The sequence below is a fragment of the Copadichromis virginalis genome, linkage group LG12 (assembly GCF_057382275.1).
Source record: "Copadichromis virginalis isolate Kocher_CV1m ecotype Utaka linkage group LG12, C_Virginalis_male_GT1.1, whole genome shotgun sequence".
Classification (NCBI taxonomy): Eukaryota; Metazoa; Chordata; class Actinopteri; order Cichliformes; family Cichlidae; genus Copadichromis; species Copadichromis virginalis.
The window spans coordinates 39,440,699-39,464,880 of record NC_140629.1 but is presented as its reverse complement, the minus strand read 5'-3'; the positions used below and the strand labels follow the sequence as shown (position 1 = coordinate 39,464,880).

The following is a 24,182-nucleotide window of genomic DNA, read 5'->3' as shown; positions in this document are numbered from 1 at the left end:
CTACAGTTTCTAATGAGTTCAACAGTACGTGGACCTTCCAGCAACAATAGCCAACTGCAACCACAAGATGGCAGTAATGTAAAGCATGGGTCCAAACAGCTGAGTGGCTTCTTGTTTTCTGAGATGAAAGAACAGAAACTGCTTTACTTTAATACTTTTTAACCCTTGTATGGTGTTCGGGTCTGTGAGACCCGTTTTCAGTTTTTTTCTAAAGAAAAATTAAACAATTAATTATTTTTTCAACCTGAAATTCATTGGCTTTGGCTCATTTTCTGTGAAGAACATAAATCCGAACTAATTTTCAATGACCTCATACTGTACCTCCCCCCACACATTTACATTACATACAAGGTGCTCGGGTCCACTGGACCCAGGTCTAATAAAAGTGTTGAGAGTGCAGGTCCTGTGTTCCCACACTCTGTCTTCCTCCTTTCTGGTGCTGCTGATAGTGTTTTCTTCCCCTCCTGCTCGCGCACAAAGTTGCAGCATTGTTGAAAATTCAACTATCAGCACCGTGTGCTCTGACATTCCCGCACATTTTACCCTCTTTCTTGAGGAATCCAAATTTTATTTTCTCATACCCTGTCCCACCTGCAAATTAGGGGCATAATACTATAAATAAGACTTTGCCATCCAATTGATTTTGGAAGAGAGAGGAGCTTCTGATGATGATGTTGACAAAGAGGTTTCAGAATATTTCACATTTCTGAAAATTCAGAGTCTGACAGTGACTTTGAAGAAGAGGATGAGGTTGAGCACCATTTAGTAACAAAACGAAGACGAGTACCCCATCTGCAGCCAGCTCCAGGACCAGAACAAGCCCACCAGACAGCAAGTGAAGAAATATGGATGTCAATAACTGGTGACATTGAATGGTCTTCTTGCCCAAGAAATGAGCCACCCTGCAGAGCTGTTACTGTGATAAGCCAGGGCCAACACGGCTGAAGTTACTCATGTGCAGGACATCAAGTCTTCATTTGAGCTTTTCATCCCAGATTCCATCCAGAGAATTATTCTGGATTGCAGTAATCTAGAAGGAAGGTGTGTTTTTGGAGAGAGGTCGAAGGAGATGGACCAAATTCATCTAAGAACCCCAAAGGCCTACTTTGGGGTTCTTATCCTTGCAGGAGTTTTCAGGTCCAAAGGGGAATCCACAGAATCCCTGTGGGATGCAGAAACCGGCACGAACCTTTCCGTGCATCAGTGTCTCTGGAAAACTTCCACAAAATTTCCAGGATTATCCGTTTTGATAACCGAGACGACAGACCAGCTCGACGGCAGAGAGACAAGCTAGCTGCCATCAGGACAGTGTGGGATAAGTGTGTGCACCACCTCCCCTGTTTTACAACCCTGGGCCTAATGTCACCATTGATGAGCAGCTGATCCCATTTAGTTGTGAAACATGTTGCTTCACGTGTAAATGTGTTGTGTCTTTCCACTCACTCCACTTGATTATAACGGATTTATTTTTTTTATTATAACATTTTATTAAAAAAAACAAACAAAAAAACAAAACAAAAAACGAGCACATTAATTCATAAATGTGATCTAACAAAGGTAAAGGGAAAAAATTAACTGTTTGCTGTTCATATGGCTTGTGATTGGGATGAAGTAAACATCTGTTGAGTAATTTAACATAAAATTGTTTGATAGTGTTAGTTTGGAAAGCCAAAACTCTAGCAGGCAAAAACAATGCAACAGCGCCATCTAGTGACTGCTCAGGTTAACAGCACAGTAAAGCGATCACATTCAAAAAGTCCTCCAACCTACACAATGACACAAACTCACTGGCCACTTCTTTAGGTACACCTGTTCCACTTCTCATCAATGCAAGTTTCTCATCAGCCAATCACATGGCAGCTCATGGCATTTATGCAACTGAACATAAGATGACTCTGCTGTTATTGTCAGACACGAGTTTGACCACAGTGAAACAGGGACAGTCTACACAGATACACCTCCTGAAACCTCTCATTACTGCTGTATATTAATAGCTGTTCACATTTACTGTGGGCTGTTTTAGGAGTAACCTGTGTAACTAAGCAGTCATACAGTAAGACACCCACATGAACCCTGGCAGGTGTCCTGCTGATGACATTGAACACAAACCAAGACTTTTGTTTGTTCTGCACATTCCTGTAAAAAGTGAGACGTTCACTTTTTGTAATTACAGCTTGATGTTTGTTGTTTCGTTGAGTGGCAGCAGGATGTGACTTTTTTTATTATAGTTCATGATTCCATTTGAAGTGTAAATGAGTAATTACACTCTTATTTAAAGTAGCTTGAACAAACTCCATCAGGGTAGTTTACATCTTAGCAAACGCTACAAGCTCACAGACCCTTCTCTGCCTTTGCGCTCTCTGTAGTGTTTGTGGTAAAGATATAATATAATAAATAGATTATTAATGACAATAAGGTAGCAATTAATGAATATGTCCACTTCCTCCTCTTCCACTGATACTCTTCCTGCAGCTTTCTGTGGTTTGCTTTCACCTCCTCCAGGTTCTGTTTTTGCTCCTGATGAAATCGCTCCCAGATCTCCTTTCTTTCTTTTTCCCAGGCCTCTCGCTCTTTCTTCATCTCTCTCCTGTGCTGCTCCAGCTTCCTCTCAGCTGCTTCCTTTTGTTCTCTTTCTGACTGAACTCTCACTTCTTCTTGTTTTTTCTGTCTCCTCGTCTCCTCCTCTCGTTCTCTCTTTCTCTCTTTGCGCTCCTTGTTGATGGATTCGTCTTTATCCTTCAGCTGCTTTGCTCTCAGTTTTCTCTCCTCTTCAATCTGTCCTGTCTGCTCACTGATTTTCATGCGCAGACCTTTTAACTCTTTCTCTTTTTTCTTGAGGTCCTCGTCTCTCCTCTTCATCTCTTCATCCTTCTCTTTCAAAACTCTCTCCACGTCTATCTGTGGGACTTCCTTTGTGTCGTCACTCATCTCACTGATTTTACGTTCTCTCGCTCTGCTCTGTTTTCCATCAGCACCTTCCACCTCACTCCTCTGTTCAGCTGGAAGCTTCCTCACCATCTCAGTCAGACCCTTGATGACTGTGTCCTTGGAGAAGCACCCGAACTCTTTAACTGTCATCTTTTCCACAGTATCTAACAGCTGTGGGATCTGCTGTTTGTCTTTGATGTTGAGAACAACTGATCTTCCTCCAAATCTCTCACAGAGCTCCTGGATGTCCTTGTTTTCTTTTACAAAGTTACCAACAGCTGGATCTGTAGGATCTGAGTCCACAGTGAACAGAATCATGGTGAAGTTATTGACTCGAGAGCTGAATGTGTCCTGGATGGTCTCTAACTCTCCCTTGTCTTCATCAGTGAGGGAATCTACAGGTAGGACCAGGATGAAGGCATGGACACCCTCAGGATCACAGAGGGAGATACACCTGAGTGATTCCTCCATCACTGCCTCCTGAGGTTTTCCATACAAGGCAGGCAGCTCCACCAGGGAAACCCAACGTCCACACACCTCTCCCTGATGTTTAACACACTCTGATGAGTTGGAGACTGAATGAAGCTCAGTCTGACCTAAAATGGCCTTGGCTGCTGACGTCTTCCCTGCTCCTCTCCTCCCACACAGAACCAGGTTTAAAACACACTTTGGTCTCATGAATAATCCGCCATCCTCATCCTCAAATACATCACAGCTCAAACGATCTTCATTTATCTCCTTTGCTGTTTGAACCAAACGTGTTAACAGCTCTGAACGTTCAAAGCTCTTCTGCCACAGGTATCTGTAGCTGCACATTCTGATCATTTCTTTTAGCGGTGGATGAGTCACACAGTTTTCAAATGAACTCTCTTCTCTGGATGTTGACATGAAAATTAGTGAATGGTCAAATGATCGATCACTGAAGAGTTGAAGGACTCTGCAGAGCCTCTGTTTTTGCTCCTCAGTGAAGTCTTCAGGCTGTAGAAGCAGCAGGAACACATGAGGTCCAGGAGCAGAGAGCCTCACACACGTTTCTACATGTTCCTTCAATTTGTCCTGAGAGATGTTTGGAAGCAGCAGATCTGGAGTGTTGATGAGAACTAGGTTCTTCTCCTTCAGTGGTCTACTTGTCTCACAGCAGTCCGGCTCCTCGGTGCTGAACTCAGTCTCTCCCAGTATGAAGTTCCCCACGTCTCTCCTCAAAGACCAGCTGTTCCCCAGCAGAACAACCCTCAGCTCAGACACTGAAAAGATAAAAACTAAATTAGATCTACACATCAGGCATTCACAGAAATTAAATTGTTGACATGCAGTGAGAAAAACAGAGGTTTTTATGCTTTCTCCTGTGAGGATGGGGACACTTAACTTCAGTCTACATCTAAACTAATGCATGGCCTGAGTCAGGTGTTCCTCCTTTCCTTTCGTAATGCTATGATTCCTGTTTAATGAAGCTGATGTTTCATGAGGTGTTTCTCTGAGTGGGTTGTGTGCTAGTGCAGAGGCTAAAGACAAAGTGAATTTTCTACAGAATGTGTCAGGCATTATCGATGTCATGAGTTCCAGTTACATGGTAACTCTAAAATTTATGAGACTACGTAGAGTCCACTGATTATGTTGGAACGTGACAGGAAAAAGCTGCAACAATGCAGCAACAGATTCAGAAAAAGGTTCAAATGGAAAAAGCTGGATCACAAAGACTAAAGGCTGAAGCTACACTGACACCTGATTGTGGGGGTCAGCCAGGCAGATACAGGACTGTGTGAGGAACATGATTTGGACAGATGAAGATCAGATGATGGAGAAAGTTTGGAAAATTCTACGGATCTAACAGAGCAGGGGGCACGGATAGAAAGAAGTCAATGTGAGAGTCTGAACTTTGCATCCTGAATGGTAAAATAACCGTAAACACCATAACTGCAGCTTAACTCACTGGACGGTTTTATGGTGGGATTGCTGCTGCTGTGTCTGAGGGGTTGAAGGTTTCCTGTAATAAAACAAAACAATGATGATGTCACACACACAGACACACTGGTTCATAAATAACTACCATCGTCACATGAGACCTCTTTCTAGTGAAGCTTTTCTTTGTGTCAGTATTTGATCCTGTGTTTGATGCCTTGACTCATATGTGGTGGCTTTTTTTCTTTCTCAGTAGTAGATGTTAGCAGTGCTCTGTAAATCGCTTACATCGGTCTCAAACATTTAGGCTTTCTCCAGCTAAAAAAAACATTCTAATTGTCAAAGCAATATGAATGAACACATTTAAACTTTCCCAACTTGTTACTGTATCAGGGTCCCTCGGTTGTTGATCCAGAGTTTTGAGTTTTTGTGGAATCATAGTTCTTGTGGATTTGACAATGTTATTTTTGTCCATCCATCCATCTTCTTCCGCTTTATCCGGGGCTGGGTTGCGGGGGCAGCAGCCTAAGCAGAGAAGCCCAGACCTCCCTCTCCCCAGCCACCTCCTCCAGCTTATCTGGGGGAACACCAAGGCGTTCCCAGGCCAGCCGAGAGATATAATCTCTCATCTGCAGATGATGTGGCTACCCCTAGCAATTCTGTCCATAAGAATTATGAACAGAATCGGTGACAAAGGGCAGCCCTGGCGGAGTCCATCACCCACCGAAAATGAGTCTGACTTATTGCTGGCTATGTGGACCAAGCTCTTGCAATGGTTGTATAAGGATCGAGTGGCCCGTAGAAATGGGCCAGACACCCCATACTCCTGAAAAACCTCACACAGGACACTCCGAGGGACACGGTCAAATGCCTTCTCCGGATCCACAAAACACATTTAGACTGGTTGGGAAAACTCCCATGCACCCTCGAGTATTCTCGAGAGGGTAAAGAGCTAATCCAGTGTTCCACCACCAGGACAAAAACTACATTGTTCCTCCTGTATCCAAGGTTCAACTAACAGACAAATTCTCCTTTAAAGCACCCTGGCATAGACTTTAAGAATACTTTATTGGTCCCTAGGTTCCCGGGGATGCTGAGGAGTGTGATTCCCCCTATAGTTGGAACACACCATCTGTTCCCCTTCTAAAAGATGGGAACCACCACCCTCACAATAAATGTATAGTGAGGGTCCGCCAGTTCTGTCCAGCATCTTCCCCCGCCACCTGATCCGACTCACCACCAGGTGGTGATCAGTTGACAGCTCAGCCCCTCTCTTTACCCGAGTGTACAGAATATATGGTCACAGGTCTGGTGATACAATTACAAAATCGTTCATCGACCTGTGACCTAGGGCATCCTGGTGCCACGTGCTTATTGACACCCTTATGTTCGTACATGGTGTTAAATATGGACAAAATGTGATTTGCACAGAATTCCAACAACAAAAAAACACTCAGGTTCTGATCCGGGAAGCCGTTCCTCCCAATCAGGGCCCTCCAGGTTTCACTGTTGTTGCCCACGTGAGCGTTAAAGTCTCCCAGTAAGACAACAGAGTCCCCACATGGAGCACCCTCAAGCACTCTGCCCAAGCAACTCTGAAGCGTCGCATAAGCGCAGACGACAGTCCGGACACATTCCCTGACCCGAAGGCGCAGGGAACAAACCCTCTCATCCACTGGGAACAACCCCAATGCACAGGCAGCAAGCCGAGGGGATACTAGAATACCCACCACAGCCCGCCGCCTCTCACCAGGGCCAACTCCAGACTGAGAAAAAGTCCAACCCCTCTCCAGGAGACTGGTTCCAGAGTCCAAGCCGTGTGTTGAGGTGAGCCCGACTATATTTAGACAATACCTCTAAACCTCACGCACTAACTCAGGCTCCTTTCCCACCAGGGAGGTGACATTCCATGTCCCAATTGCTAGTCATGGTAGCCGGGATCGGTCTGCCAGTTCCTCCACTCCTGGCTTCTGCCTGACACACATTGCACCCAACCACTATGGCGCCCCCTGCAGGTGTTGAGCCTACAGGAGAATGGGCCCAAGTCCCTTTTTCAGGCTGTGCCCGGCCGAGCCCCTGGACTAAGGCCCGGCTACCAGATGCGGGCCCTCGGGCATTTTATTTTCCTAAAATGGTTAATTTCTTAAAATGGTAAATCATGCTTCCCTGTGTTCTTGACTTTGACTATTGAAATGTGCTCATCAAAATCGGAAAGAAGGATCCTTTTTACTGTGCGTTGGTTTATCGCCCTCCTGGCCCAAACAGCTCGTTTTTAGCCGAGTTTAGTGATTTTCTGTCCTCTACTATGAGGTTGTCTAAATTGCTTCTTGTGGGAGATTTTAATATACATGTTGATGATGAGTCTGACCTCTTTGCTAGGGGTTTTACCAGCATCATGGACTCTTTTCATTTTATCCAACATGTATCTGGCCCCACACATAACAAAGGCCATACACTGGACCTTGTTTTTTCTTTGGGTCTGAATATTGATTATATTTGTTCTAAGAACATTTTTATTTCTGACCATTATTGTGTCTTTTTTAATATGTCTTTCTATGAGCCTATGTCTCCTGTTCATCGGACAGTTATTTCCCACACTTTAAACTCCTCCACAGCACAGAAGTTCTCTGATGCTTTTAATTTAACATTATCCCCACAAAACGATGTTGATTTTTCTATAGATCTATTCAATTATCATTGTCTTTCGATCTTAGATGAAATCTGTCCGATTAAAATGAGACCTGTGCCTGTTTCCAAGTCTGTACCCTGGTTAAATGACAACATTCGTCTTATAAAACGTAATTGTCGTAAAGCTGAGCGGTTATGGAGGAAAACCCACTTAAATGTTCATCTCCTTTATTTAAAGGATCTTTTAGCCTCCTTTGACAATGCTATTAGAGTTGCGAGGGCTGCTTACTTTTCTCAGTTGGTTGCAAAGAGCAGAGGTAATCCTAAAGTTTTATTTGATACTATTACTAATATTATTACTCCTGCTCCACCTGCTGCTATTATTTCTTCTGTTGAAGATTGTGAAACTTTTCTTGCTTTCTTTTTAGAAAAAATTAGCAACATAAGGAAAAACTTGTCTTTTTCAGCGTCTGCGCTGTCAGTTCCCACGCCAGCTCGGCCTGTTGTTTTAGAAGGTTTTTCACCCGTTTCACTACCAGAGCTGGGAAAAATAGTTAGTGCAACAAAATTATCCTCTTGCTCTCTTGATTTTTTACCTGCATCATTATTCAAAAATGTCTTTTACTCTACTGGTCCCTGTATTCTTACTATAATTAATACCTCCTTGGCCTCGGGCATAGTCCCTGCCTATTTTAAAACTGCTGTTATACATCCCTTGTTAAAAAAAGCCGATGCTGGACCCATCTCTCACTAGCAATTATAGACCGATCTCAAAAATTCCGTTAATTGCTAAGATTCTAGAGAAGATCGTGGCTAAGCAGCTTACAGCAGTTTTAGATAAATATAGTATTTTCGACAAATTTCAATCTGGCTTTCGTAAAGTTCATTCCACTGAAACAGCACTTCTTAGAGTTTCTAATGACATTTTGTTACAAAGCGATGCAGGTAAATGTTCTGTTCTCTTAATGTTGGATCTTACGTCGGCCTTTGATACTGTTGACCACTATATTTTACTTAACAGGCTGAAACACTGGGTTGGTGTCTCTGGGACTGCATTGAAATGGTTCTCCTCGTATCTCTCTGAACGATATTCTTCTGTGGCAGTTTCTAAGTATAGATCATCTTCTGCGTCCCTGTCTTTTGGTGTGCCACAAGGCTCTGTGCTAGGGCCATTACTGTTTCTAGTTTATTTACTCCCTCTCCAGCACATTTTGAGCCCTTTTGAGGATATTTGTTACCATTGTTATGCAGACGATATCCAACTCTATATATCTTTTAAACCGGAAGAGGCCTCGAAGCTGCAGCTTCTAAATGTGTGCTTGGAAACCATTAAAGGCTGGATGGCTGAAAACTTCCTCCAACTAAATGAAAATAAAACCGAAGTCCTCTTATGTGCCCCAGATAGACATATACCCAGTATAATAAATGCTCTTGGTCCTCTTTCAACGTTTGTAAAACCATCTGTCAGGAACTTAGGGATTATCCTTGATCCTGCTCTTACGTTAGATAGTCTTGTTAAATCTCTTGTTCGGTCTTGCTTTTATCATTTAAGAAATATTTCTAAATTGAGCTCTATAATATCCTATACCGAACTGGAGATTGTTATTCATGCTTTTATCTCTTCACGACTGGACTATTGCAATTCCCTGTTTACTTGTCTAAACAAAGGTTCCTTGGAGCGTCTGCAGATCGTTCAGAATGCTGCAGCAAGACTTTTGACGAAAGCTTCTAAATATTCACATATAACACCGTTGCTTATGCAGTTACATTGGCTTCCTGTCGAATTTAGAGTCCATTTTAAGATTTTGGTTTTAACTTTTAAGGCTCTTCAACAACAAGCACCACCATATATTATTGAACTTTTACAGCCCTATGCCCCTAGTAGGTCTCTGAGGTCGAGTAGTCAGGGCCTACTTGTCATTCAGTATACGAGACTGAAAACTAGGGGTGATAGAGCTTTTGCTACTGTGGCCGCCAGACTGTGGAATTCCCTTCCTCAGGACTTACGATCCGCTGATTCGTTGATTACTTTTAAAAAACAGCTAAAAACACATCTTTTTAAAACTGCTTTTTGCTAACTTTGTTTGTATTTTGTCTTTTTAATCTGTTATATCTTGTAAAGCACTTTGTGATCTCTATCTAGAAATGTGCTATATAAATAAAATTTTACTTACTTACTTACTTACTTATTATTATTATAGCATGCTCCTTTAATATTGGTGTTCTATGGCCTAGTATTGGTGTCTTTAATCTTTAGTTACTGATGACCTTGGTTTGATAGACTTCCTAGTGTTTCCTTTCTGTGCCCTCCGTCTTCATGGTTTTCCTTCTGTCAAGTTCATATGCTGAGTCCTTGCTTCAATATTTATTTCCTGTTTTATTTTGGTAATTCCTGCTTCATGTGTTCAGTGTCCAGTTTTATTTCCCTCAGTCTTGTTCTCCTTTGAGTTTTAGTTGTGCTCACTTGGCTTGTCCAACCTCCCTAATTACTCTTAGTGTGTTTATAGCCCTTATCTCTCCTTAACCCTTGGTCACATCAAACTGTTTGCCTGCTGCCATGATCTTAGTCCCTTGTGTTCCATGAATTTTTTACACCTTTAATGAAAGGTTGTTTTAAGCTTCAAGTCTGCCTGTCAGTCTGCACTGGGGTCATAGTTCTTCCCAACTACAACACTTGTGACTGTTGTTAACTTTATTAAGATCCAGAGTTCTGGGGACTTGGAGTTTCGTGTTCACTTAACTACAATATTGACATTGACAATAAAATTGTTGCCCCAGAGGCACGCTTTCAAAAATAAAGCGTTTATTTGGCATTTTCAGACTTTTCAATTTAATTCAATTTAAATAGCACCAAATCACAACAACAGTCACCTCAAGACGCTCTATAGTGTAAGGTAAAGATCCTATAATAATACAAACTGGAGACCTTTCATGTGTTAGGCAATCATTCTAACCCTACACTATGGAAAAATAATTTAACTTTGTTTTTACAAAGCAAGTATCAAAGGAATGCTGGATAAATAAAAAGAAGAGGACACAGCTCAAGGTTAGCTGATGCACTGTTCATTTCTATACTGTAGGTTTAGCATGCACACCTTACAAAAGGTCCCAGTTCCAACAAGGAGGCAACACAATCCCAACCTTGTGCAGTGCACAAGCTAGTACGCTGCCCCTGTTGCTCCAAACTCTGGTTACACAGGTAGGTTTCATCTGATGCAAAAATCGATGCCAAATCAAATATGCAGTTCCTTCATTTTGAAATACACGCCACTGAAGCTGAGAGCTGGAGAAAGCCAGATGTATTTATTATAGAGTAACAGAACACTTTCCTACTGAGAAACAAGGCCTACACATGTGATTAGAGGTAACGAACACAACATCAGACACTGATGCGGTGAATATACGCACAGTGAGAAACATTACATCATCCAGGCTGACTCTGGATGGGTCTGCATCACTCACTCACTCACTCACCTGTTTCTGCAGTTGCCATTTTGCCGCTCTGCTGGAAACAGACGAGATGAGCAGATATTTATTAACTCATCTGGATACAAACTGTCGGGTTTAAGAACCTGAGGAGAGAAAAGTTCAAAATGTTAATTTGTTAATGCGTCGAACTCACAAACACAACACCTCATGTTGTATCTTCAGAAACCAGTCGAGCTGCAGGTGACTTCCACCTCTGTATCATATGGAGTGAAAACTTGAAGTAATTTATTCACAAGGTATAAAGTCTATTTACATCTGAGCTGTAAAAGTGAATCTGAACACCAGGTTGTAGAAATCACAGCAGATGGTGCTTCAAATATAGATGCTGCTGCACACAAGCAGCCTTCACACAAACACAGCATCATTGTTAAGGACAGACCCTGAAGCACCAGTTTATAACTGTTGTTCTGTGAGAGTAGTGTGAGCTTATTGTTGTGTAATTATGCATATCGCTTCATGATGTGTTTTAAAGCAGGTTGTTTTCACTTGTACTTTTATATCATGTAAAGGTGGCCAAGTGTGCTTACAGGTTATAATTATACAGGACTGCTTCTCACAGTACTCTTTTATATGAACGTTTATTTTTTTATTTTTTCTCTGAAACTTTATTTCTAACCTGTGTGTGAGCCCTGCCTGATGTGATTCCTGTGGGGAGGCATCAGACAACCCCACGATCTGCCAAGTCAAACACGTGGAGCGACCCTGTGGTGACCCCACTGAGCCAAAAGCAGCTGTTTACAGTCAGAGCTTCATCAGTCTGTTTATTTTATTCAGTAATCACATTTGAAAAATATATTAACAGACAAAAGTAAAACAGAACTTAGTTATATAGAAAAAATAAATAATAAATTGATTATCGCAGGTAAAAATGGACAATAATGTTTAAGTATACATGTTAATAAAGTTCAAGAAAAAAAAAGCCTTGGCTCCTCCTACTCTAATACCTAAAATGGTGTCGGAGGCCTAGTTAACAGAGATATTTATCTCAGTTTAATCCTTGAGTCGCATCATTTCAGAGAGATTATACAGCAGATTATACAGAGAGAGCAGATTAAGGTCCATGAATCATATCAGGACCACCAAACACGGTCCAAGCTGGTTCTACAGCCTCTGATCCAAAGAACACAGCCCACAGAACAGGCCTGTATCAGGACACAGTGACAGACTTTACTTTTCCTGATTCCTGATCAAACCTTTCACAACAGCACTGCACTCCTCAGCTTTAACTTTAACCAGGTTTAAACGACGAAGAGCGAGCAGAGAAGTGAAAGCAAGTGTTCTTGTGTTATGGCGCTCCATTTCCGCGTCTTCCATTTCCGGGTCTTCACATCGCACCTCGGCTGCGTTACTGTCACAGAGATATGATGTAATCATGAGGTGAGCAGTTTTTCTGTATTTTATCCCGTTTTTTAATTAAGTCACCGGTTCAATCTTACTTTCACACAGATTTACAGACAAAAATACAAAATACGACATGAACTATATCGTTTACTTCCGGTCCAAATGTTCCGCGTTTATTACCTGAACCGAAAATTCACCTCGAGGTCACAGAAAGTTTCTCACAGTTAAAGTCTGACGGCGGGTCTGAGCCTGCTTCTCTGTGCTGTCTGTGATAAATGTTACCTGGATGAAGCCGCTGTCACGCAGGTTCAGAGCTGCAGGATTGAAGTTTCTACGGTTCAGGTTCATGTGACGTCAGAGGACACGCCCACCCGCAGGAGAAAAAAGAGAAGTGCGTCACTGCGCGCTCAGATGTGTGCTTACTCTGTCCGTGTAAAAACTCTCCATCAGATGATTTCTCTCTGATGGAGAACAGATGTTCAGGAAATCTGTCACACGTGTTCATACTTCAGCATTTACTGAACAGAAAGCGTTTTTTTTTTTTAGGTGACACACCTGATGTGTCCTCTGTCTGAGCTCCTCCCATCTCCTCAAGCACAACAGCCACCAACAAGAGGAAGAGGGAGGAAGACGTGCGGAGGTGTGAGCAGCACAGCACGCTGCAGGAAAAGAGGATGGAGGAAAAGATGTAGCAGGATGCAGCGGCTCTCAGATTTAAATCATCTGTGACACTTCCAGGTGTTGATGATGAGCAAAACAAAAAAGACACGAGTGAAAGTTTACAAAAGAGATGCAGTGAAGTGAGGAGAACCGTGAGCTTAAAGAAACCGTTAGATCAGGAACATTTGATGAATCTGCATTTGAAAAGGATGAAGATGAAGTCGAGGCAGTGATAGGAGTGCCCACATCATTACAAGTAGTTTTAACATGTTTGGTGTCTTTTCTGCAAACTGGAACAAACCTGATTCCTTTAAAAAAAACTGCTTGTGAGACTGAAATGAATCTTCTTCATCCCTGATTGTTTTTTGTTTAAGATCTCAGCTCCAGGAGCACCACTGAAGACTTGTGTCAGTGCCCATCATAGATGTGTCTGTATTATTGACTGCTTTGAAATGTTCACTGAAAGGACCTGAAAGCAAGAACACAAACATACTTGAAACACAAACATCGCTATACAATGAAACACGAAACTGGCAGGAAGATCCGACAAACACGTGACTGAACAAAGTGGATTTTTGGACTCTCTCAGCACAGGAGGTGTAACGTTAACAGAATCATTTAGGTTGCATAATCCTGAACTGAGGATCCCAGCTTCCTCCAAAGAGAAGACATAACTGTGGAGCTGAGGCCCACAAAAGGACCTGTATCACTCAGAGTACATGTTGGGAGCTACTGGAGAAGAAAGGAATACAAGTGAAGATGTGTGAAGCAGAGCACCCTAAAGGTCTTACACCTCTTGATAAATTTAATTGGAAAAATTTACAAGATGATTTTGAGAATGGTCTCCTGTGAGAGCTGCTGTGATGCAAAAAGACAGGAGGCTGAGCTGGAGGTGGCAGAGGACGGGAGGATTTTTACTGGGAATGATCAGGATGGACAGGATTAGAGAGGACTGCATCACAGGGACAGCTCAGGTTCAGCAGTTTGGAGACAAAGCTGCACGTGTGCAGAGGAGGGATAGAGGATAGACTGGGAAAGGATGTGAAGGCAGAGCTGCCAGGAGGAAAAGAGGAAGACCTCAGAGAAGATTCATGGATGTAGTGAAGAAGAACAGAGTGTTGGTGTGACAGAGGAGGAGAGAGAGGAAGATGATCTGCTGTGGCGAGCTTTAAAGGGAAAGAAGAAGAAGAAGGTCGTAGATACAGCATATCAACAGCTGTTTACTTGGCTGAAAAGTGTAAATATAAAAATACTGGCAGCAGCCTTGGTACCCCTCAGCCTCCTGGTAGATACACCAATCGCATCAATTTCAAAGACCTACATTTTGCCTTGTTCTCCACTTCTCACAGTGTGACCCACACATCTCACTGCTTCATACCTGCCCAGAGACTGCAGGTGGTCTTTTCCCTTTATGTGGTCGGCCTGGCTGTCCATGAAAGAAATACACAATAAGCATGAAACCTGACTAATGGACAGTGATCAGTCTCTTCAAAACAGACAAGCATCCACCCTACAAACAATTTACATCCTTGCATGTAAATTATTACACTAACCGTGTGTGTTGGACTTTATTGTGCATGAAGATTCATCACTGCTTCTTTCTTCATGTGTTTTACTAAAGTGACCATAGGTGTAACACGTGGGATAGCCTCCAGCAACCCTGAATTGGATTAGTGTTGGGTTATGCATTTGTAAAATAGTTTAACGTGTGTTGAAATAGTTTGTAATTATGTGTGCATTGGATGTCCAAAGTTACGACGTGTTTCTGGTCTTTTATACAACAAACCCAGTAATCCAGAGTTGCTGAAAAATGACTAAATATCATCATGTTGATAATTCTTCCTGCTGTCAGTATTCTGTGTTCAAAGGTCATCTTATTAAAGACAAAACACAACATGTCTGATAAAAGTGAAAGAAGAGAAAACAGGAAGTGAGGGTGTTGAGTCCATCGGTTAAACCAGTTTACAGTTCATTCATCATGAATATCATTCAGCTCGAGCTTCTTCTCCTCACAGCGGCTCTCTCTCCCTTCTTCTTCTTGTTCTTTATGGGACTCTACACAGAAATGTACCGAGGTACATACTGAAGCTTTCTGTCAGTGAAACAGTCAGATATTATATATTCAGAATTATATGAACAATAAAATGTTGATAACTTGTCACCTTTCAAGTTTTATTCTCTTTAGTTTGGTTTCAGGATTTCATTCATTACAACATTAAAATGTCATTAAAAAGTCTGCGCTTTAATTTTGGCGAGTGAAATTTTGTGATTTTATTTTTATCTTTTGCTCTAATGAGGTCTAAGCTTGCCGGCTGTTGCTGATAGCTTGGCACTTCACTGACTCATCCAAAAATCCAACATGGCAGCAGCCATGCGTTCTAAAACGCCTCTGAGTTCAGAAACCCATTGTTCACGGTGGCTGTGTCCATCCTTTATATACAGTCTATGAACAGTGCCCACAAGGCTCCAAGTTTAAATGTCACTCACAGAGAAACCAACAGATTTGCAGTGTAAAAGTCTTCTTAGTGCTGAGTTCGTACAAACACACAAATACCAGTTTATTTACCTGTATTACACTTATAAATGAATTATTATGTGCCTCATCTTCTGAGGTCTGGAATGGCATCTTCATGTAAACAGAAACATTTAGCAAAGGTTTTCTTACAGTGAGTCAAATCATACACGTCTGAAAAACAGACAAAAACCACCAAGTTTCCAGTAGAAACAAGTTTCTGCAGCCTGCGAGCCAAAAGACTGACACACCATTTTTAATCTGGCTGTTTCGGTAGGTGTGATATATCAGTAGTAATCCTACAATCGATAATATTGAGATTAATATGTCAACAATATGACTACTAAATGCAGCTGTTTTAATCTTTTCCACTGCCTGTGTTGGAGCTGAGCTCATGATCACACACAGCGTAACTGTTTGCAAGTAGATCCCAACAAGTACGTCTAAAAAAGGATTTATGGCTCTGATGGTGGGAGAGTCAGAGAGCATACAGTATGTGAGCTTCATGTCTGAGTCACATTCCTACATATCGTGATCATTTTAACAGCATCAGCTGGTCACACTGTAACATAACTGACTCATTAGTCTACGGTTTCTGTAATAAGGGCCTTTGATGGTTGCACACTGATGGATATTCTCTGACCCTCTGGCACATCCTAGTGTAAACTATACTCCATTTGTTTCTGTTTCATAGACCTGATTCTAATAATGAACATTGTCATTTGGGGTTTATTCCAGTTATATTCCAACACTGTTAAGCCTCAGTTAGCTGTTTTATTTAGACCTGTTTGGGTGTAGTTGTGTTGTTTACTATATGGTATTAGTGTGTGCTAGCAGTAAAATCCTGAAAGCAACAACATCTGCCCGCGACGCTTCCCAAAGTGTTTCTTCAGCTGATCACGATCATCCACAATCTATTTTCTCTGCTAAATAGTTTTTGAATATTTTCTGTCCTTTATTTTCATTTCATTACTTTCATTCTGAAAAACATATCCTCAGTTTGCATTTTCTTTGTTTTTATTGTGTAAACACAAACGGAACACAGTATTCAGTCAGTATTTATCAATGCAGAAATGTAATTAATGTTAAATCTCCATGCGAATCATAACTTCAAATCATCTTTAATTCTAAAGTATCAAAATAATTCATATAAAACAAGCATTAATAAAAATGATGCAACATAAAAATTTACAGTTTGGTGAAAAGGAAAAACACCCTAACCAGGGAAGAAGACTATTAACTGATGTTCAGTACATCTGTAAAATGACAATCAGAAACTATTCCACAACTCAAAGTACAACGTATAAAAGTATACCCACCCACCTCACCAAGGGTAATGTCAGAGAATAAGGTCCGTCAGAAAGGTGAGGTTCGATGTCCCTAAATCCATTTGAAGCAGCCGGGAATCAGACTCCACCTCTCACTGCTGCCCAGACCACAACACACTGAACCCCTTGGCCCCATGAGTAAGACCTGGTCATCAGGAACTCTCACATGACCAAATGTAAGTTCTTTGAAGCTCTCATGAAGCCAACAGCCAACCCAGTTACTCCTGATGTGATGTTCTTCTGCTTCCTGTATCTGCGGGGACGGTGTTCACTCTGTGTTGCACCCAGTTTGTGCTCCAGTGGATGAGGAGAGTCAACACTGTAGAAGTCGTTCCATCAGAAACAGCTGTTAAATGAGGACTTCTATAATGAGTGTACTTGTTTGGAATGGTGACCCCATCCAGTCAGGCTGAGGCCTGATAATGAGTCTCTCTCTTTTGTTCCATGCTTATACATATTGATTCTCTTTATGTTACTTCAGTGAGCTGAACCAGCTTTGGTCTTGTGGTAGGTAATGCTGAAGAAAATGCTGCGAGTTTATATCATAAGTGTAGATAAATATGTCCCTTCTCCTGAACTCTGTTTTGCATGCTGCTGGTCAAAAGCTGGAATGATCCTAGATATTGATTATTGCTATATGATCTTATTTTTGCATTTACACTGTGTGCAAGTGAATGTGAGTGAGAAAGAGCGAGAGGGACCGACAGAATGTAAGAGCCTTTAAGTCCTTAAGTTCATTTGGTTTCACCAAAGTCCCTTTAACATCCACTTGAAGCTGGTTCCAGAAGTGCTTCAGTCCCCACAGACTCCCAAAATGTCCCCAATAATGTGTTATAGTGATACTTGGCATCATTAAAGGACATGAATGTCTCTCTTGATGTCTGCAGTTTTGCTCATGAGACAAAGCAGGGCTGTTTCTTGTCTGTAGTCAGAAGTTTTTCTTTCAGCTCATTAATTTCTGTTTCATGTTTTTTCTGCATTCCTTCCAGTTCCTTCCTGGTACTGTCGTCATCTTGGGTCCCGAGTTTCTGTTTTAGTTCATTAATTTCTTTTTCCTGTTTCTTCTGCAGCTCATCAAGTTGTTCTTTCTCATTTTTTTCCATTTTCTTTCAGAAGCTTTTGTTTGAATTTTTCCAGCTTTTGCTCGTGTTCTTCTTTTAGTTTACCCAATTTTTCCTTTTTATTTTGTTGCTGCTTTGTTAAAAGAGTTTGCTTCAAATCACAAATTTCTTTTTCATGTTGGATGGACAGCTCTTCCCTTTCTGTCTCCCAGTCGTCTTTGTTTTGGGTCAAAAGCTGTTTCCTCAATTCTTTCATTTTTTCTTTTTGTTTCTTCTTTAGTTTACCAATTGCTTCCTTCTCTTCTTCCTTTTTCTCATTTGAAAGATCTTTATTAAGCTTCTCTTCCTCTTTTCTGTGTGATTCCTGCATGCTTTTGATTTTTTTCTTGTTTTCCTGCTTTTGACTCAGGAGCATCAGGACTAAATCAGCCATTTCTGATTTATGTTTACCCTGAAGAACATCTATTTCCTGCTTCAGACTTTCTTTGTGGTCTGACAGATCCTTTAATCTTTCATATTCCTCCGTTTTTCCCAGCAGGTCTTTCTGATGTTGCTCCTTTAGATCCGTCACCTCCTCCATGAGTTTTTCTATCACAGCTTCCTTTTTTTCTCTGAATTCATTCAACTCTTCAGCTGATCTTCTGGCCTCTTCTTTAAACTTCTCCATGTCTTCCTGCATGCTTTCAATTTCTTTCTTATAGTTTTCCTCCAACTCTTTTAGTTTCTCTTCTTGTTCTATTTTGATTTCATCCTCTTTTTCTTTTTCACGTTTATATTTTTCTTTTACTTGGTTGTATTCTTCTTGGAGCTTCCTGAGTTTCTGCTCTTTCTGTTCATCATCTTGCTTTTGTTTTTCTTTCAGTTGATCCTGCTCTCTTATATTTTCTTTGTACTGTTCAAGCTCGCTGTTAATCATTTCCTTTGATTCTGACTCTGATCGTAGTTTTTTCTCCAGTTCTTGAATTTTTTGTTCCCATCCTTGTCTTTTAAGTTCTTCTGTTTCTCTCTCTTTCTTTCTAGTTTCTTGTTCTTTCTTTCTCTCTTCAGACTGAAAGTCAATGCTTTCCCGTAACTGTCTGAGTTGCTCATCTCTCTGTTCATTTTCTTTTCTTTGCTCTTCCATTTGTCTTTTCATTGATTTCATTTCTTCCTGGTGTTTTCTTTCGAGTTCCTCCCTCTGTCTCTTCATCTCTTCTTCCTTCTCTTTCAGCAGCTTCTCCATTTGTTTCTTTATTGCTGCTTCAGCTTCTTGCAGCATCTCATTGGTGAAGCATTTTCCTCCATTTTTGTTAAGCATGGTGTCAATCTTTTTTATCAGCTCATTGACTTGTGTGCAGCTTTGTTTCTCACGGTTATTGAACACATGGTATCTCCCTTCACAGTCAGCGATCAGACTTTTAAAGGAATCATCACATGCATCTTTAATGTAATCTTCAATAGACTGTTCATAATGTTCGAGTGTATCTCCTCCTGTGAAAAGAATGATGGTGAACGTCTCTGAATTTTTCCCAAAGACTTTGTTGATCAGTTTCAGAGTCTCCTTCTCCTCTGGCGTTAATCGGCCAATCTGCAGCACCAACAGGAAGACATGTGGTCCTGGAGCCAGAAGACTGATGCATTTACTCATCTCCTCACTGACCTCTTCCAGTGACAAAGTCGAGTCAAAGAGTCCAGGAGTGTCGAGCACGACAACAGGACGACCGTCCACGTCACCCTCTGCTTTCTTACACTTTTTGGTGATTGATGTCTGGCTTGCGCCAGCTTTGAACTCTTTTCTTCCTAGAATGGTGTTTCCTGATGAGCTCTTTCCACTGCCAGTCTTTCCAATCAATACAATCCTGAGACGGTCTGAGCTCTGCTTCTCTTCATCCACTGTAAGTTAAGAATACATAGTTATTGAAAGGTAATCCTAACTCAGTGAAATAATCTTTCAGTACCTTTTAATTTGAGTTAGATGTACAAAAACATTTAATACCAGGACATCAAATACTGCAACTGACTGAACATTATTGTTCTCCGTTACAACCCCCCCCCCCCCCACTAAAAAACAAAAACTGTGATACATGACTTAGTGATGAATGAGAACAAAGTCAAAACAGTCAGCCAAGCATACACTGTATGCCCTTGGAACAAGTTTTGTTTTTCTCAATCGCTTATTCTTTTAGCTCACAGGTCATGTTTGGTATTAAAGACCATGTAATATAATTTCAAAAGGTTGTGGTTTAGATTACCATCCATCCCTTCACACAATTACAATAAAAAAAATTAATAAAAAATGTAAAACTATGCTTACCAGTTACATTAAATGTGACAACAAACTGTCCTACACAAGTATCAATACGTAAGGAATTGGGAAACACACCGATTACAATTATAATGGTGGGTTTTAATGTAAGGACCTGGTGATATAGAGCTTTGCTGATTCCGATCAGCTGACGGTTCCTGGCCAGTCTATCAGTGCATGTCTAAGACAGACCTCTCTCACTATTGTCATAACCTCTCTAAACAATAACCGCTATGTAATTTTGACAATATATTTCTTCTGTCATCAGCCTCAAGAGGGAGACGTCTAATCAAATGAGAATTAGCCCCCACAAAAAATAAAAGCCAAAATCCACAAGATTAGGAAAATGTTTACAACAACTTCAGTGCCAAGATCTCATAAATACACCTTTATGCTTCCCGAAGAATTCAGAGGACAAGTAGCAGCCAGTTTGCTGATAATCAAATGTGCTTGCTTGACTTGATCATTCAAATTCAAATTCAAATTCAAATTTTATTTGTCACGTACACAGTCATACACAGTACGATATGTAGTGAAATGCTTGGACAACTGCTCGTGACCTAAAGAGAACAAAAAAGGAAAAGGCTATGAATAAGATAGGAAATAAACATGAAAAATTAAAAAGAGTAAATTTAACTAGGAAGGAATAAAATATAAATTAAGGTTAAAAATGAAACAACTGTACAACACAAATTAGAATGAAGGGTAAGAGCACCCCTATAAAAGCAGCAGCTTTGGCAGTTTGCTGGTCTGGAGCATTCATGTGTGTCAACACAATATCAAGGAGGAAAAACATCAGCATTGATTTCAGACTGTTGCTGCTCATCAATCTGTGAAGTGTTATTAGGCCCTTTCCGAATAATGTGAACTACCTCATATTCAAGACTGTTTTCAAGAACACAGTAGTATGTATCAGATTTTCAGAGATGCATCTAAACTAGAGATGGCACGATACCACTTTTTTATGTCCGATACCGATATCATAAATTTGTATATCTGCAGATACGAATCCGATATAGTGTATTTTGTAATCAATAAAACTGTTTTTTTTTAATATATTGCTGCATTTTGTAAAAGTTCATACTCAAGTTTAAATAAACAACAACACTGAAGCTATACTGTTAAAGCTGTATGTAAAAAACACACTGCACCCAAAATATTTCATAGTTCAACAAAACTGATCAATCTAATAAACTTAAACCTGCTCCATCCTCCCTATTCTGGTATTTTAAAGAGTAAGCAACCTAACTAATAGGGTTGCAAACTCCCAGCAAAAAAAAATAGGGAACCACCCCCCACCTCATGATGCTTAATCGACGTAATCAACTTTAATTTGATGCAGTGTGAAAAAAAAAGCACAGTAATAAATTATTTTTCAAGAATAATTAAACAGCTTACTAGGGTATATTAGACTTAACAGTTAACATATACAGTAATGCACTTCTATATATTTTACATAAGATTAAAACTTTGGGTGTAATCAACAGGACGATGATTCCAAGCACAGCCAGACATCTACCACAGAATGGCTGAAAAAGGAAACGAAATGAAAGTGTTGCAATAGTCCTGCCAAAGTCCAGACCTCAGCCTGGAGTTTGCAAAAAGGCCAAAATTCTCTGGCCTGATGAAACAAACATTGAACTATTTGGCCTGCAGGTATCGAGAACAGTGCAATTCAAAGGGACAGGAGATGCCCTGGCTCACCTCTCATTACATCTGAGAGAGGGTATAAGGCCTTAACATCCAGTCTTTCATGTTTAAAATTATAATGCTAAATATAGTTTGTTTGTACTTTTGTAAATATCAAAAAATATTTATTCTTAATCAAAAATACAACCAAGTATAAGTCTAATTAATATGATGAATGAGAACTGGAGGTTGAGTAAGAATAATGTCTGTTCTAATGTCTGGATTTTATGTGTGTACACAGGATCTTCAACCTTGGCATTGTCAGGAGTGTCGTGTGAGGAGGCGAGGAAGTGACCCAAACGCAGGACTTGTGGATAGTGAAGAACTGAAGATGGTTTATTATGAATCGTGGATGAACAGGGCAGGAACGAAGGACTGACTGGCTGAAAGACTGGATGGCTGGATGGCTGGCTGGCTGACCGACCGACCGACCGACCACACACACGCACATACGGAGAGACGACACGACAGTGAACAAGTAGAAACAGAGGGCTTAAATACACAGACTGATGATGAGAGACCGGTGAGTACACAGCTGAACATAATCTGGCTAATGACACGAGACGAGCTGACACAGGAAAAGCAGGAAGTGAGAACATGGAAGTGGCAAAATAGACTGAACATGGACAAAACTGAAAGCACTGGGTCAACCAGGAACCCTGACAGGCATATTTATAAGTTTTATAAAAACCCATGCAAATATATTAAAAAAAATACTTACAAAGGCCTATGTCATGTAGATTCAAGTTTTTCAGTTCTGCCTGGAGCGTGGTGATTTTATCCACATAGACACGTGTAAACATGGTGAGTGTATAGCTTGATTCATCGTTGCCAGATGTCATCTTTTCCACTGTTTCCAGCAGCTTTGATATCTGCCCTTTGTCTTTGATGTTGAGAACAACTGATCTTCCTCCACAGCTCTCACAGAGCTCCTGGATGTTCTTGTTTCCCTTTATGAAGTTACCAACAGCTGGATCTGTAGGATCTGACTTGACAGTGAACAGAATCATGGTGAAGTCATTGACTCGAGAGCTGAATGTGTCCTGGATGGTCTCTAACTCTCTCTTGTCTTCATCAGTGAGGGGAGCCACAGGTAGGACCAGGATGAAGGCATGGACACCCTCAGGATCACAGAGGGAGATACACCTGAGTGATTCCTCCATCACTGCCTCCTGAGGTTTTCCATACAAGGCAGGCAGCTCCACCAGGGAAACCCAACGTCCACACACCTCTCCCTGATGTTTAACACACTCTGATGAGTTGGAGACTGAATGAAGCTCAGTCTGACCTAAAATGGCCTTGGCTGCTGACATCTTCTCACTCCCACACAGAACCAGGTTTAAAGAAGGCTTGTTGTGCCCAGGAATGATTTTTTCAATCTCAACCATTAGCGTTTCACGTGTAGTGTCATTTATTCCACACATTCTGTCCCCACATTCTTTAACAAGCTTATTTACAAGTGGGTTACTGATCTTCTTTTCTGTCAGGATGACCATCGAGTATTTAAAGGCGTCATGACCAAACAAGCTCAGGATGAAGTTCAGTCTTTCTCTCTTCTTCTCATTGAAATCAGAATCCACTAGCAGCAGCAGAACATTTGGTCCAGGTGAGCAAAGTCTGATGCACCTCTCCACCTGTTTTCTTACTACATCTTTAGTTTGACTGAGCATGTCTGGAGTTTTCACGACTGTTACAGAGTTTCCTCTCCACTCCCCACAGGAGGCCACACATTGTTTTGTTTTTTGGAATCTTTGCAAATTAGAATCTTGAGTTTTTAGAATCAAATTAAACAGTTTTCCCTTTTTGTCCTCATTTCTCCCCAAAAGTACAATCCTGAAGGAAGATGCTGAAATGAAAAAGAGAAAAAACAAAGTCACAGTTCAGAGTTGATTTTGACTTGGTAAATTCCAACTATGACAATGCTGGTAGTTTGACATAAATTAAGAGTCCTTTCTAAAGGCTATGTATCTCAAACAGAACGCAAAGCATTTGCAGTGCATTTTTTTCTTTGTGAGAGATGGTCTGATTAGACCACTATTCTTTGTTGAAACAACATTAATATGACAATGCCAGCGTTTTAGCTCATTTCCATGTTTTTGTAAAATACAGTGGAACAGGCCTCAAGGTTCAAATGAACTATAAAGTGACTAACAACTGACTGCCAGCTAGATGGATGTTTTCTGGGGCAGCATTTTAGAGTGGCTGTAATAAAACTTTGCTTTTTCTATATTGAACCTCACTGAGCAGCTATAGTGTGATTATTAAATCACATTTTATTATGACTTACACCATTTGTTGTTGTAACAAAAAACTGTCAGCCTGTAAGGAAGACATTCTTAGGTTTACTGAAGTCATTTATACTG

At 40.9% G+C, this 24,182-nt stretch overlaps 1 protein-coding gene across 1 annotated transcript in view; it reads right to left on the bottom strand.

Annotated features, from left to right (window-relative positions):
- Positions 1 to 263: 263 nt before the first annotated feature.
- The window catches only part of LOC146697651 (uncharacterized), a 35,637-nt gene continuing 11,718 nt past the window's right edge, over positions 264 to 24,182 (bottom strand). The window contains exons 4-10 of the mRNA XM_085474251.1: positions 22,541 to 23,665; positions 17,879 to 19,718; positions 12,841 to 12,944; positions 12,508 to 12,599; positions 10,930 to 10,987; positions 4,859 to 4,912; positions 264 to 4,172 (exon numbers count right to left, since the gene is read on the bottom strand). Coding sequence (XP_085330377.1) covers positions 2,332 to 4,172; positions 4,859 to 4,912; positions 10,930 to 10,987; positions 12,508 to 12,599; positions 12,841 to 12,944; positions 17,879 to 19,718; positions 22,541 to 23,665 — 5,114 coding nt within the window. The 3' untranslated portion in view covers positions 264 to 2,331. The remainder of the gene's footprint in view (positions 4,173 to 4,858; positions 4,913 to 10,929; positions 10,988 to 12,507; positions 12,600 to 12,840; positions 12,945 to 17,878; positions 19,719 to 22,540; positions 23,666 to 24,182) is intronic.